Raw genomic sequence first — 15,859 nt, forward strand, 5'->3', positions numbered from 1 at the left:
GAGGTGGGCACAAGCAGGGCATTCTCTGTAAAGTCATCCTGACGATGGTTTGTTCCCCACTCTGCACTTGTTGTTGATTCATATGATATTAGAAATATTATCTTTTGGGATCCTTCCTTGAGGGGAAGCATTAAGATAGGACAGGATGCAGTCCTTGGTGACTGAGGTATTGTTAATCTGTTTCTTTTAGCGTATAGCAGATTATTTTTGTTTGCTGATGAGTGATATTTTCAGACTTGACAAAGTTCTGTGCTTGAGGAAGTTATATGTGTCTGGAACCTGAAAAAATTGTATTTTTAATATTTTAAATTCAGATAAAAATGTTAGATAACTTTTAGAAATGTAGCTAGAGAAGGGAGTGCTGCGATAATGAAATGGACAGTATGGTACAGTGCTTTGCTATGTGTGTTTCATGTCTTTTGAGTTTAAATTCAGAGTAATGTAACTCGAGCTGACTTTCTACTGGATGTCATAAAATGACAGATTTCTGATTTTTAAAATGTCAAACCCATAAATCATTAGTTTGCTAAGATTGCACTAGCAAGCTATTAAAGAACATGGCAGTATTTACTGTAGATAAATGCAAATTTAAAAAGGTTCTCTGTATCATGGTTTAAGTGATTTATTTGCTTTCAATGCACATATGTATCTGATGTGATGCAAAGATTTAGGATATTTCATTTCCTGTATGGAGCTACAAATTTGCATATTATTAAACCATCTCTTGGAGTCATCTCTTTCTTGCATGTCTTAAACGCTATCACAAGTTAAGGTACACTGAAAATAGTTAATTAAAACAAAAGTAGAATTTAATGCTACTAATATGGATACTGGAAGAATATGAATTTCAGCTGGATTTAGATATAGTCTATGTTAATATCTACTGAGATTTATAGTATAAGCCAAACTCAGGAGAACTGCCAGGTTTTGTAAACACACCATTAGCCACTGTTTGGAGTGTGTTTGAAATTTTGTCTTGAAATTGATTTGCAGAAAGTCAACTTGGCAGTCCTTTCTTTCCTCAGGGATATGAAATAAAGCTTATAATCGCATGGCCTCCTCAGGAGCAAAGGGCCTCTGTGCTCAGTGTCGTGCTTCAGACAAAAGCCGGTAGTGAAGCAGTTTGATACTGTCTCCTCTTTTCTTCTCTGAACTTGTCCGATGACCTGCAGGTTTGCTGGGTATATCATCTGTTTGGTCTGTGTATGAGTGTGCTTGCCTGGGCCCCTAGTACTCGTGTTTTGTGTCATGTTCTTGGCAATCCTTCTTTTTATATCAGTTGTCTCGCCTCTTGATGGGTCACTACAGGTTGGGAGGAGGGTAAAATTCCAAATATTGGACTTGTCTATATCTTTCATTTTTAGAATCTGTTATTGAATTTCCAGAAGAGAAGACAAACACTGAGCATGATGGTATGGAGTACTGTAACTGTTTTGAGTTTGAGTGCGGTATTTGTTTTTAATTTGAACAGTTCATACTGAGATCATTTTTTGAATGGATACCAAACTGATAAAATAAATGTAGGATGTTTTGGTCTGTCTTCGTTTGTTTTTGTAGGATAAAATTTAACTTTGCTAATCATTTAGCTTAAAATTGGGATTCTTCCCTTCATAAGATAGAGATTAGATTTCATTTTTTGGTATGTACTTAAATTTCTGAAAGGTTTTTCTAAAATAGATTAAACCCCAAAATGTATATAATTTGAAAATCATAGTGCCGCTCCCTCTGCCCCCATGTTAAAAACCATTGTGTGTAGAGGTAATTCTTCCTTGCATTGCTCTGCTTCCAATGGGGCTTCAACTGCACACTACAAACGGAGATAACTGTGTTAGTGAACTAATTTGATGTAAAAATGCTTACAAGCAGAGCATTAACTACAGCATAAGCATCTTTTAAAACTGTTTTTTTTTCCCCACTTCTGTTGGGAAGGAGAGGCCCATAGGTAATGTCACCACCATAAGGATGCTTCAGATCTATTGTACTTACCTAGACAAGAATTTTTCTTTTTTACATTTATCTTGGCCGAGAGAATCATTCTAATGTATCCATAGACATAGTTTACTGCCTTTTTAAAGACAAGTTTTAATGAACTGTGTTATGTCTTGGATTAACTGGATAGGAGGTATTTGCTACTCTTTCCTGTGTAAATTGTGTGCCTTCTGTACTTAGAAATTGTGAGGTTGAAGAAACTCTGGCTTTATAGAAACCAATACTTAAGCGTAAACTTTTCTGCTATTTTGAAATCTTATCCAGTCTTATCTCCTGGAGATACAGCTTTCTTCTTCATTGTGACAGAGCATGAGATAGGTTGCTGATATAAAGCTGTCTTGGGGAGGAAGAGAATTATACTCTGCTGAGACACTATATTAAAAATATGCAATGCTGGGCTAACGGTTTCAAATACAACATTAGGTGGCAGTAGTAGACTTTTAACACCTTGTGGGTGCTTGTTAAATTTACTTTTCAGCAGTTTTATAAATGAGAGAGAGGCTTGAAGAAATTTTATTTTCATTGAGAACATACATGTTACATCACTATGAAGGGATGCAATGGGAATGATTTTTCCTGAATGATCCAGCTTTGATCATAATTAATAACAGTATTGAACAGAATCATATGAAAGCATTAAGGTTAAAGTGAGTGCAGTGTTGTTGTGCAATGCCACTATTGTATACCTGTTTTGAAATGGACCTTTCTTATTTGCCAGGTAAATGAAGTTGTAGGCTTTGTTAAAAACTTGGCAACAGGAGAGAAAGCAGCTAAATATAAAGAAAATTTACCTTTTGTTTTTGTTTAACCATCCTTTTTCCCTTGGAAAGCAGGGGAGATGAGTACTATTAGTATTATTTTTTTGTAGTGCAACTGATGGGTAGTGTTGGATGGGGGCGGAAGAGATAATTTCAGCCTGAGATATCAGCAGAAAAATTTTGTAGTTTTCAGCTCAAGAAATACCTGTTTGCTCTTTGTCTGATTGTTTTCATTTTTGGGTTTTTTTTTTTTTTGAACATGACAGAAAGCAAGTCCAAAGTTGGAGCAAGGCTAAAGAGGATGCTTATGGAAGAGGCTGGAGAAGAATCTTTCCTCCTGTGAAAGAGTCACTGGTCATTTGCATATTCATGATCTCATGTTACTTTAAAGTTTGAGCCACTGCTAAGGTAGCACAAATGGCTTTAAATCATCTGCATCTTGCTGCAAGGTTATGACCTTGACTTTCATGAGTGAGTCTTCCCACTGTTCTTTGTGCTTTGTCTGTTTTTTCTGGTTGCATTACGGTTGATGTAGTGATAATATATTGACAAAAAAAAAAGGTTGACATCCAGGCTTTTTCTGTCCCTTTCTTGCTTCCCTATAACCTCCATGGGCCCTGTTTGTCATGATTTCACTGACTTGACATTCATGTTAATGTCACTATTTAATATACTTATCCAAACTATCAGTAGACTTTCCTACCAAATCTCCTCTTAGGACTCATATTTTAATATGTTCTCACCTCCAAGTGTTGTGCTAATGATAGAAAAGACTGCATGGACAGTGGGGGATGAGTGGCAGAGAATGGATTCCTGCAAATTATGAGTATGTATGAGTGATTCCTTTTCCCCACCTCTTTCCTCTTCTGGTCTGTAGAGGCCTTTCTAAATAAGAGCCATCTTTTTATCCCACCCAGGATGTGTACCACAGTGTTGAGCTTTACTGTTTATTGTGTGCCCTCAGGGGATTTGACTGGCTTGGGATCACTCATGGTTCAGTGAGATCCTTGCTCTAAAGAGACATTAGTTCTTATACTTCCTAAATCTTTGGCATGTATTTTTGATGATCAATACATTTGCTTTGAGTTTCTGAATATATGAAAGGGGCTGGAGCACAGGTTGTGGGTTACTACTTTGGTGGAAGATAAGAGTAGGCAAAGAGTATTATATTTATTGTTACTCAGAAGCATAAAGGCTGAAATGAATCCCATGATTTTTGGTGTTTGTGGTCCCTAGAAACTGCATTCCTATTTCATCACTGAGGGGTCAAAAACATAGGGATTGTTTTGTTTTGTTGATTTTTTTTTTTTTTTTTTTTTAGCCTTATGTTGACTAATATGATGTAAAATTGCAGTAAGAACAGAACCATTTTGGATAACAGTTATTTTGTGAACAGAGGTAAAATGTAGGGTGTATATCAAACCATTAATAATTGAAATGCTAAGTGGTTTAGGTTCAGCACATTTTACTTGATGATTATCGCGTGTAAGTACCTTACTCATAAGAGTAGAAGATTTTTGGCAGTTATCAGCTTTGTACACTCAGCTTTCTGGGTTCTTATTCAGCATAAACTTCTAAAATTTTCACTGAGACAGAGCTGGCCTGTTCGCATATTATTTTTTTTTTTTATTATTTTTTTTTTTTCATGGAGTAGGTGTTTTCCATTGGATAGGCATTGTCCATACTTGTTGTTCTGGACATACCAGAGAGACATTTCTGAGATTACAAAATCACTGTCTTGAGACAAAGGGAGGTCACAGTTTGCTTGGTTAACAGTTCTTTCATTCTGACTTTGGGGAACAAAACCAGAACGTTTGCCTTGATATGTAGGTTGTCTAGTAACTAGAAGGATGAGGAAGCTATGTAGAAGTGAAGCCTTTTTTGGAGGTTTGAGATAAAATGATGAAGATCCAGCCCTATAGTTCTCCCAAGTATAGCCAACTTGGCTTTTCCAGGAGAAACACTGATAGTGGTATTGGACTTGATTCCTTTTTTTCTGTTGTAGTTCATTGAAATACTTTTCCTCACATTTTTCTTACAAGCTTTTGAAATATTTTATATCTGCCACTGGAAGAAATTACTTTAAATTAGATAAATAATCTATATCATGATCCTTTGGGAAAGTGAAGCTTGGCTGTGGTTATTCTGAGCTATTTTCTGCATACTGTAGTTTGGTGGTTGCTCACCCAGAGAGTGCACCATCTATTTTATATCTTGGATCCCTTCTCCCATTTTATGTTAGATGAAAGGTTTGTTGCAAAAAGAGGTTTCATGTGTTTAAATTGACTTTTTGATTCTATTTAGAAGTGAGGTAGTGCTATTTTATACTTAAAATTAGTGCTGTTATGTTGACTTCTCATTAGTTTGGGTCTCTAAGGGAAAAAAAATCACACACTCTGAGTGTATAGTTAAAAATTGCTGTAAAGTACTCTCCCTGTTCTCAACCAGCTAAATGTAGAAACATTTTACCAAAAAGCTTGAGCTATTGGTTTAGTTTATATATTATTTGAAGGTAAATATAACTGGCAAAATGTGAAATTTGTGAGGATGTATTTGAATACCGCACTTTAAAACCATTCCTGTAAGCTTATACTTACATGCTGAAGAAAGAAAACGTTATGCCACCCTGTAGGTTGCTATAAAGATTGTTTATGCAGCTCAGCATAGGACTTAAAATACGTTGAATTGGAGAATTTTGAAAAATGTACTATGCGACATAGGAGACCAAATCATGCTAAAGTGCAAGGAAAGACTATACATCAGTTCAAAGGCTACATTATTCAAAAAAATACAACCATAAAAAAGGTAATAAGATTACATTCTCACACTTCATGGCTAGTAAGGTGCATTAAGCTGCTCAGATATTCATAACTTACTGTGACATTTGGGAAGATTACATTCTGCTGTGCACAGCCATTACTGCAGCTCAGATAATAACTAGCCAATGCATGGACCTGGATTATGATCCCTGTCATTGGAAACAAATTTGTGTTTTGAAGGTTGATCAGTTTCAAATCACCATTAGAAAGGGTTAATATGAAATACTGTGGGGTGTGTGTGTGTGCTTATGTGTATCTAATGGGTATGCATACATATAGTACATCAACTGCACTGTGCTTTTGGTATATTACTTTCTCTGTCAATTTTTTTTTTTGTCCTCACTTCCCTTAAAGGAAATGTTAAAACGGCAATTATTTCTACCATAGCATATTATTTCTAAAATGTACTTGCTGAAATGCTTACGTTTGCAGATTAGATTGGAAACCTAATTTGACAGCTTCCTGGATGGGTGGTTGCTGATAATAGTGTATCTAGCCAAAAATGAAAGATTGGTGGTGTAGACTATAGGGTGAAGGTAAGGTCAGATCTAGTTTGCCGTATATGGTTTTGGTGTAATAATTGATGGTTGGCTGATAGTTAAAACCAAATGCATAAAGAGTTGAATTACTTCTTAAGAATTAGCAGGTGTTTTGTGGCTAGAATCTAACCTTCAGCTATTCTGTCTGTAAAGGGAATGCAGTATTTTCTTTGTTTCTTACCTTAATGGTAAGAGAGAGAGTGGCTTCATGAGGAATACCTCAGTTTTGTAGAGGACGATAAATTCAATATAAAATAAAGTGTAACAGTGGTTATGTATTTTATGTTTTCAAATTTTTTGTTCCAGGGCATTTTTAAAATAAATTATTGCATTTGTTTTGCGATAATTCTCTGTTCATTCATTCTGCTCAGCGTTCTCCCTTGAATTCTACTTTACAGAGCTTTCTTGAGGTAGGCCTCTGCTCTATCTTATGGAAGGGGAAAACTGAGGCTTGGAGAATGATAATGACTTGATAGATTTGTTTGAGTTGACAGTGTGAGTTGATATAGAGAAGCTGGGAATATAATTCAAGTCTCCCCATTCAGTTCCTGCGGTTTCCCTAGATATTAAGGAAGCATCTGATAGTAAATTGCATAATTATTTTTCATGACCAAGAGGGGAGAAAATGGAAAAGTGTAAATTACTGTTTAGAAATTGTTGCCATGAGACATTGTCTATTCTGTCATAAAAGCAGTAACTTTCTCTGCTTCTTGTGGTGTTTGGCATTACTGATTTATGCCCAGAAGACCAAAGATTACTTCTTCAAAGTGACAAGATTTAGACACTTGAGGAAAATGTATGGTAATTTCAGTGGTTAATGAAGAGCATATATTCTGTTCCATTGAGTACATTTATCTGCAGATCCTGACTAGCTGAGAGAAGCTGTTGGAGCTAATATGGAAGCAAGTTAGTAGATGTATTTTGGGGCAGTTTGACACGGTATGACTTTGGCAAGTGACAGTACTGAAGCTGTTAATCGTCAAAGCCTGTGAAAGAACACCATGTAGGGCAGAAATAATGTCTTAGACAAACTTGTAGAAGTGAGAAGGAGCTGAAATACTTTTGATCACAGGTCTATTTTGATCATTTGAGTCAATGCTATCTGAATTTCTGTTTGTCTTCTGGTATGTAATGGGTGTTTTCACAAGCATTAAGTTTAATACATTTCTAATGCCCAAGAGAAGTTTAAAAAGCAGAGGGTGGGAATCAGGGCAGAAGAGCTAGGTTAGTGCAATCTCTTTCCTTCAACTGGAATTTTTATTACATTGAGTACACAAATGAGAACGAAGTAGGTTATTTCCCCCGCTTCCACCTCCTTGGCAGGTGCATATATGGTTAGTTACTCAGTGTATGTTCAAACAAAGCCTGCACCTAAGAGACCTGAAATACCACAGGATTTATGTGCCTTAGCCAAAGCACAGTCAGAGGCTTCAGACAGTGCTGCTGTTTCACATACGTGCAAACATAGTAAGCCTTTGCTTCCTTTTACTATGCGTACCTAATGATGAATCTGGCAGTTAATACTTAACCAGCTTTATTCAGTATCTCAGGAATGACTCTTAGGTGTTTATATGTGGCAATATTTCTGATGGGCATCAGCTCCTTTTGGCTAGAATTGCCTTCTTATTTGAACAGTGTTAAGCACACACGAAGGGAAGCTTTTAGGGACACTCCAGGCCATTTAAGCTATTTTAGCTGACTTGGTGCTCTCCTCTGTTTTGGAACACCACTTGATCTCTTCGCTTTTCAGCTGTGTGCTAAGGATATCTGTATTTTAAAATACCCAAATGTTGCTCTGCAGCAATTATCTGCTGGTAGGTGACACATGAGGAGCAGCTTTGTTGAAATTACTCTACAGAACATGAAACAGGGGAAGAATAAGACTTGATGATATTGACATCATTATGGTTTTTTTTAGCTTACATCTTTGATAGCTTCCTTCTTGCAGAATGAGTAACTTGAAACATGGAAAGGTACTTTGATACAATTGTCTTAATTTTTTTTTTTTTTTTTTTTTTTTTTTAATCCTTTGTTTGAAAGCTTGTTGGAGGCCACTTTGACTTGGAAATGAACTTTATCATTCAAGAAGGAGAGGGCATCACCTGCATGGTAGACTTGCTGGACAAGTGTGACATCACCTGCCAGGCTGAGGTGTGGAGCATGTTTACAGCAATCTTGAAGAAAAGTATACGCAACCTACAAGCATGCACAGAGGTGGGGCTTGTTGAGCAAGTGCTCAAGAGGATTGATAGAGCTGACAACATGATTGCAGGTACAGTTTCACTCGGCGCAGGACCCAGACTGTATTCCTTTTGTGTAAAATCTGATGAAAACATATATTAAGTGGTGGAATTTTGACATCGCATTTCATTAAGCAATTATATTGCTGTTCTTTTCCTTTTCAGATCTCCTGGTGGATATGCTGGGTGTGTTGGCTAGCTATAACTTGACAGTTCGAGAGCTAAAGTTATTCTTCAGCAAGCTTCAAGGAGAAAAAGGGAGATGGGTAAAAAAATCACGAACCTGAAACCATTTTTCTAGTGTTGTTCATATTTTTTCTAACGTTCAAAAGTTAAAAGGCTGTTTGATAACCTTTATATTTAAATGTACCAAGAAATACTGGATGCTTAATGGTATTATATCAATTAATCTTTTTGCTTGCAGGCAATTCAAATATAGAGAATAGAATAGTGATGAAATTAAATTTCCTCCTCAATCTATGGACTGGATTGGTCTTTTTGAACACCTGAGAATAATATGGTGACTCTAAGCAAGTGTTTTTATGCAAGTTTTAATTTTTGTAATTCCAGTTTAAATTGAAGGAAAAGGATGAATTTTTTTTGAAGATGAAAGAGAAATAATTTTAAAATGTCTACATAGGGACTTCAGTGTGCTCCTGTTTTAAAATTTTTCTTCCTTACCTGAAGACTGACAAAATTTATCTAGTTAGGGAAGTGAGAATTTGTGGCAGAAATTGCAATGAAGGAAGTAAGCTCCAGCTGAAAAATCACATCATGTGTTCCTGTGTGAACTAGAAGGGGAAAAAGAGGTTCTCCTTTTACTGTTGAGGCCACCAGCTAAAGTTTTCTTTAACACAGAATTGTTTTGCTGGAATTGGGAACTATTTTAACAATTGTTTTACCTGCTTTGAATTTTAATTCACCTCCTGTTTTCTCTACAGTAGGCAGACTATATAGAGATAAGGTCACACAGTGTCCCTGTCAATTTCCAATAATTTCAAAAAATGTATTCAAAATAAAAGCCACTATGTGCAAATAATAGAGCAAATTTTGAAAGACCCTTTGAAATAAATAACTTTGGAGATCTTAACTTGCACAAATAAAAACCCTCTACACTTAATAGATTTTTTTTTAAACTTAATAACTGAACCTACAGAATATATTTAACCATAGATGAATTAAAATTGTCTCTGTAACATTAACTTTTTCATTTCCTGTCTGTGCTATTTGCATTTAATTTCCTTTCTTTATTAAAGACTAAATATAGAGGAAAGGAAGAGAAAAATGCCACAGTTGCATTGCTAAGGAGTTGTACAACTCCATAAATCTTAAAATCAACAGTGTTGTAAAGATACAAAGGATTTGGCTACAACACAAATTACCTAGTTGAATTCCATAGAGCTGAAGACATCTAAGCAGTTCTCAGTGTTTCCTCCTCAATTTTAATTCAGATTCCTGAAGTACTGTTTAACTGACTATGATTTTTGGTACATTTGAAATACTTTAACAGATCATGCAATGTTTAGTTTTCAGTGGGTGGCTGTTTACAAGAGGGGGAAAAGAGCACTTTAAGGAGAAGATCGGAGCTGTAGGATCATAGTTTAAAAATAGATCTACTGGAAAATTATGAAGTAGTAGAAGAGGACATGCAAAATTGTTCTGTCACTATGACTGGTATTTGCTTTGCTTCTGTTGCTGGGAGCTTATATGCTTGATTTGAAGTTTATAGTTGCTGAGTATTGCAACAAAATCAGTGCAGAATTAGGGTGGTGGTGGGGAAGTGTTAAGTATTCACACTAACTGAGCACTCAGTTTAGGTGCTCCAAACTGCCCTTGAGACTTGAATCTTTCTTCATGGACTTATATGAAGGGATATATGTAACTAAAGACACTTTAATCTAGTATAGGACTCTAGTCCTGATGAAAATAGTCCTGCCTGCTTATCCTCCCTCTCCCTTTTTTGCTAAGTATTTCCCATCTCCCTTGTGCTGGCACAGGTTTCATGCAGCCATGATCCAAAACTGCTGTAACTGAAAATTGGTTTGCGTTTGTTTTTCCTAAATTACTTTTCAGCTGGATCAGTTAATTTCCTTTAGCTCACTGCAGATCCACACAAATGGTACTGCTGATGGGAATGAAAAGATAGAGGGAGGAGCATCAGGGTCAGTTTAGTTTATGCTGGATGCAAGTGGCTCTGGCTTTTTAAATCCTTAATTTAGTTATGCAATTAATTGTATTTCAGTGTGCCTACTGTGTATTGTGTGAAGATATCCATGTTTCCTTGTTAATGTTGTTTATTGAAAGTGCTAAGTCTCTTAGCAGAGTATTACTCAACCATGTGCAAAGCTTTAAAATGTGACAAAATTCATTTTTTGTGTGTATAGTCTTTTCTTTCTTATAGGTGTGTTTTATTTATTTACAAGTGTAATAATTCTCTTTGTCAGCCACCACATGCTGGGAAGTTATTGTCTGTGTTAAAACACATGCCTCAGAAGTATGGACCTGATGCCTTCTTCAACTTTCCAGGAAAAAGTGCTGCAGTATGTAGATATTTTTATTCTTATTTGTTGTTCTGTTACGGCCACTGGTTATTTTTATTTGTGGCGTTCTTTTGTCTCATCTGTCATTGTCATAGATGTAGAGTTTTTACCAATTTTTTTTCTCTGCCTGACACCTACATTATGCCTAAATAAATTATACTTATAATAAATGTGCATTATCGCTCTAGAAGGACAAATACTATTACATAAAGAACGCATATAAGTGAGGCTTTTTATTTTTTTTCAGACTGGTTCAGTTTAATCTTGTTGCAAGGTGAATCTGCCACTCCCACATTTCTATGGGAATGGTGCCTGTGTTAGTAACCAGTATGTGTGAGAGTGGCTCTGTTGTGGGTTGACCTTGGCTGAACACCAGGTGCCCACTGAGCTGCTCTATCACTCCCCCTTAGCTGGACAGGGGAGAGGTAATATAACAGAGTTGTGGGGTGAGATAAGGACAGGAAGATCACTTGCCAGTTACCATCACGAGCAAACCAGCCTCAACTTGGGGAAATTAGTTTAATTTATTACTAATCAAATCTGAGTAGTGAGAAATAAACCAAATCTTAAAACACTTTCCCTCCACCCCTCCCTTCTTCCTGGGTTTAACTTCACCCCCGATTTCTATACCTCCTCTCCCTGGGTGGCACAAGGTGATGGGGAATGGGGGTTGCAGTCAGTTCATCACACATACACTGTCTTTGCTGCTCCTTCCTCCTTTCACTTTTCCCCTGCTCCAGTGTGGGGTCCACCCACTGGAGATAGCTCCTTCCTCCTCTCACTTTTCCCCTGCTCCAGTGCGGGTCCTTTCCCCGGGGTGCAGTCCTTCAGGAACAGGCTGCTCCAGCGTGGGTCCCCATGGGATCACAAGTCCTGCCAGCAAATCTGCTCCAGATTGGGCTCCTCTTCATGGGTCACAGGTCCTGCCAGGAGCCTGCTCCCGTGGGATGCCTGCACTGGATCACAGCCTCCTTTGGACATCCTCCTGCTCTGATGTGGGGTCCTCCATGGGCTGCAGGTGGAAATCTCCATCGTGGACCTCCATGGGGTGCAGGGGGATATCGGCTCCACCGTGGTCTTCACCATAGGCTGCAGGGGAATCTCTGCTCTGTTGCCTGGAGCTCCTCCTCCTCCTCCTTCACTGACCTTGGTGTCTTTAGAGTTGTTTCTCTCGCATGTTCTCACTGCTCTCTTCCATCTGTTGTTAAACAGCACTTTTTTTCCTCCCCTTAAATACGTTATCACAGAAGCGCTACCACCACTGCTGATTGGCACAGCTTTGGCCAGCAGCAGATCCATCTTGGAGATATCTCTATCGGGCATGAGGGAAGCTTCTGGCATTTTCTCACAGAAGCCACCCCTGTAGCCCCCCCAGCTATCAAATACTTGTCCCTGAGATCCAATACAGCCTTACATCTTGAAACCTTTGCTAGTGAAACCACAGCAAGTATTGAACTAGAAGTGTCCATACTTGCACCGTTTGTTTAGTTCTTTTAGTGATCAGCTGATGTGAACAGCGATACTGCTTATAAGAATTTTCAGAGAAAATATGGATCCCAGATACTTATAGGTTAAATAATACTGAAAGAGGATTAAATTTAACAATGATTAGTCTTTTTGTAATTGTTCAGGTGACTGATTCATTTTTAAGTTCTGTTGTGTTCACTTGAAAAAGAATTTGAAACTAAATAGGTAGTTGGAAAATGTTGTTTAGAATCTTCTGTAGGAATTTGAGTATATCAACACTTTTGCTCCTAAAATTTTAGGATGAAATAGTGTGCTCAAAATTTCATGCTTAATTCAGACTAAGATTTGAATAAAACTTATGACTCTTTCCAGTTTTCTTCATGCAAACCCATTACCTTTCTGCCTCGGTGACTTGAGATTAAATTTCACCAATTTGATGACATAATGATTTTTTTCTGAATGAAAACTTAAGGCTGAGAAATGCAGACTGCTAGAAAAATGCTTCTGCAGTTATATGTTTATCACATGCAACAGAACTTGGCAGTAGACAGACATATTTTTGTTCCTTTTGGTATTCATGTACTGGTCTTGTATTTAACTCTTAATAATTGTGTTGAATGCCTGAACCATATGTGGTACTGAGGTGCCTCAGTAACCTTAATGTGAATGTTCTTATATATTTTTAAATTAAGAGGTCTTAGAAATTAGGTATTTAATATAGTTACTCCAAGATCCATTGTGAGTTAAACCAAATGACAGTGCTACCAGTTCCCAAAAGTTGGGCTCAAAGACATGCAGAGTGATTAGTTAGCTGATATAGAGAAGGATTTATAGCATTTTGTTTGGACAAGGGTAGCCGAATGAAGCGTGGGAGCATAATAAGGAGTCTGGCGACACTCAAGTTCTTTGATGTTTTTTGTTCATTGGTATTGATCATCTGGACAACATCTTTGATCAGAGGTTATGGCAGTCTTAGTTGAAGTGCGTATTGCAAATCTGTGCAGCAAAGTAGTGGAAAGTTAATAGTAATGTTAAAAAAAACCCTGAACAAACAAAAACCCACACAATAAAACTCAACTGTTTGAAACGAAGGGCCCTGCCACACAGTTTATAACTTAAGAGATTTTGAGCTAACGTAACAGTGTTTGATATGAAGATTTTGGCTGATGGGGGATTGTATTACCTTTCTTTTAGGGAAGTATATAAGTCTGTCATATTCTAACTGGAAGGCTACATAGACATGAGTTTCAAGAGAGAAAATAATCTGTTCAGTGAAGTGTATATGGTTCTCTTTTTGTGGTCAGCTTCTTTTCATAAACAGTTGCTTTCCTGAATAACAACATCATGTGAAAATTAATTTCTAAATCCGATTATTCTATCAGGTTACCACAAAACCAAATCAACCTGAATTTGCATTTTGAGGAGGCTTTTATGCTGTAAGGCTTTCACTAGAAGTATTTAATTTTTGAAATGTAGATTACTATTAATAATCCTCTTTGAGATATAAAGACCTGTTTTAAAATATTTAGATTAAATATTTTAACAGTGAAGTACAAAAAGCAGAGAAGTTAGACCAGATTTTTTAAGCATAGAGGAACTGTACGCATTTGTAGTGTGTATCTGTAGTGTATATCTTAAGCTGTATACTGTTAGTATTCTGATGTTGCTCTTTCTACATGAAAAACTTTTTGCTTTCTTTAGGCTATTGCCTTACCTCCTATAGCCAAGTGGCCATACCAGAATGGGTTTACTTTCCACACTTGGCTAAGAATGGATCCTGTAAATAATATCAATGTCGATAAGGATAAGCCTTACTTATATTGGTGGGTATTATGTAAAACGGTATTTCTGATGTTCAGTTTCTATTAATTGTTCAATGATTTCTGCTTCCATCCATGTATATGCTGATTTTGTTCTAATTTGTTAGTTTTCGAACAAACAAAGGACTTGGTTATTCTGCTCACTTTGTTGGAGGCTGCTTGATTGTAACGTCCATAAAATCAAAGGGAAAAGGTTTCCAGCACTGTGTAAAATTTGATTTCAAGCCACAAAAGGTGAGTAAAAAATAAAATCATTCAAACAGGTTTCATGAATTGAGAAATGTAGCCTAGAGGAAGTGTTGCAGGTACTGTTTAGGCTTGTCTTTCTGTATAAGAACAGTTACGCTGGAGTGAGCAAAACAAATCTGTGTTCTGAATTCGTAGTTCTTTTTAATTATGAAATGTATAAAAGAGCTAGAAAATGCAGTTTGTAAGAAGTTTTATGAGTTTGAGACTTGTGTGAGTTCTCTGAGAAATCTTAGTATATCTACACAGTTTGAATGTTACAAAGCTTGTGATTTTTTTTTTCCTTCTCTGTATATACTGTGTTTTTTCCCATTTCCAGACATTTTCTTCTTCTCCTAAAGGGTTTTGCTAAGGCTCCCCTTTGTCATTACTTACTCAATGTGGACAAATGCAGTGTTATTTTAAGAAAGCATGATTAAAACCCCACATTTAGTTTTCCTAATCAAGCTATGACCATTAATAGGAGTTTGGTCATCTTACACATGGGAGAACAGCAGATTCATTCTTGAAATAATGTTATACTTTATATTCATTCAGGTTGTGCAGAAAATGATCTCCTTGCATTTGGTACTTTCTTCTGTATCTCTTTTTAAATGTAAGAATTAAAATATTAGTTGGTTTTATTATTGATACTCAAGCCTTTCTTGCCTATAAAGTAGTATTATGCTATGTTGAAAATATTTCCTTTTTCAGTTAGATATTCTGCTAATGTTTCTGGAGCAACTGGTGTAAACATTTTGTGAGAGAACAGGCCTCCTCAGGAATTTCTTATCTGTAATCCCTTGCTGTAAATATGGATTCTGTTTGTGATAATTTGACATGCACAGCCTTTGGAAGTCTTTAAGTCTGGAGCCATCCTTGCTCTTTGGAATGGCAACATTTGCAGTAGTCCATGTTAAGAGTAACTCAACTTAAAACTTATTTACACTGAAACCACTGTGTAAATTAGGTTCAGCATTGCCATGAAGATTTTTTGAGTCCTATGCCATAAATATCCTAAGCTTCTGTGTCTACTTGTTGTGGGAAAAATGGGGTATTATCCTTTGATATAGCTATGCAAGAAAACTCACTTATGACTTAATCTTTTCTAATTAAAATAGATCTTTCAATCTTAATTCATATAAATAGTTGAGTATGTTCAACTTTAATGCATGAAGTGGGATACTGATTTAAGTGTCTATAGAATTGTATCAATTGTTTTCTTATCATTTAGTGGTATATGGTTACTATAGTGCACATCTATAACCGCTGGAAGAATAGTGAACTTCGATGTTATGTGAATGGGGAACTGGCATCTTATGGAGAAATAACATGGTTTGTCAATACCAGTGATGTAAGTAATCCCTGTATACTAATATCTATAGTTGACCATCCTGACAGATTAAATAGAAACCCTTTACCATTTTATTAAAAATCTCCCCTAGTGAATGCATTTTTAAAA

The 15,859-nt window shown here is 36.5% G+C and overlaps 1 protein-coding gene across 4 annotated transcripts in view; it reads left to right on the forward strand.

Moving 5' to 3' along the window:
* LRBA (LPS responsive beige-like anchor protein) overlaps positions 1-15,859 on the forward strand; it is a 415,639-nt gene that overhangs the window by 36,190 nt on the left and 363,590 nt on the right. For all 4 annotated transcript variants that reach the window (XM_042796732.1, XM_042796735.1, XM_042796733.1 and 1 more), the window contains exons 2-7: positions 8,146-8,377; positions 8,511-8,611; positions 10,790-10,885; positions 14,054-14,175; positions 14,280-14,406; positions 15,632-15,751. In XM_042796732.1, the coding sequence (XP_042652666.1) occupies positions 8,146-8,377; positions 8,511-8,611; positions 10,790-10,885; positions 14,054-14,175; positions 14,280-14,406; positions 15,632-15,751 (798 nt within the window). The remainder of the gene's footprint in view (positions 1-8,145; positions 8,378-8,510; positions 8,612-10,789; positions 10,886-14,053; positions 14,176-14,279; positions 14,407-15,631; positions 15,752-15,859) is intronic.

The sequence above is a fragment of the Tyto alba genome, unplaced genomic scaffold (assembly GCF_018691265.1).
Source record: "Tyto alba isolate M040663 unplaced genomic scaffold, T.alba_DEE_v4.0 Super-Scaffold_23, whole genome shotgun sequence".
Taxonomy (NCBI): Eukaryota; Metazoa; Chordata; class Aves; order Strigiformes; family Tytonidae; genus Tyto; species Tyto alba.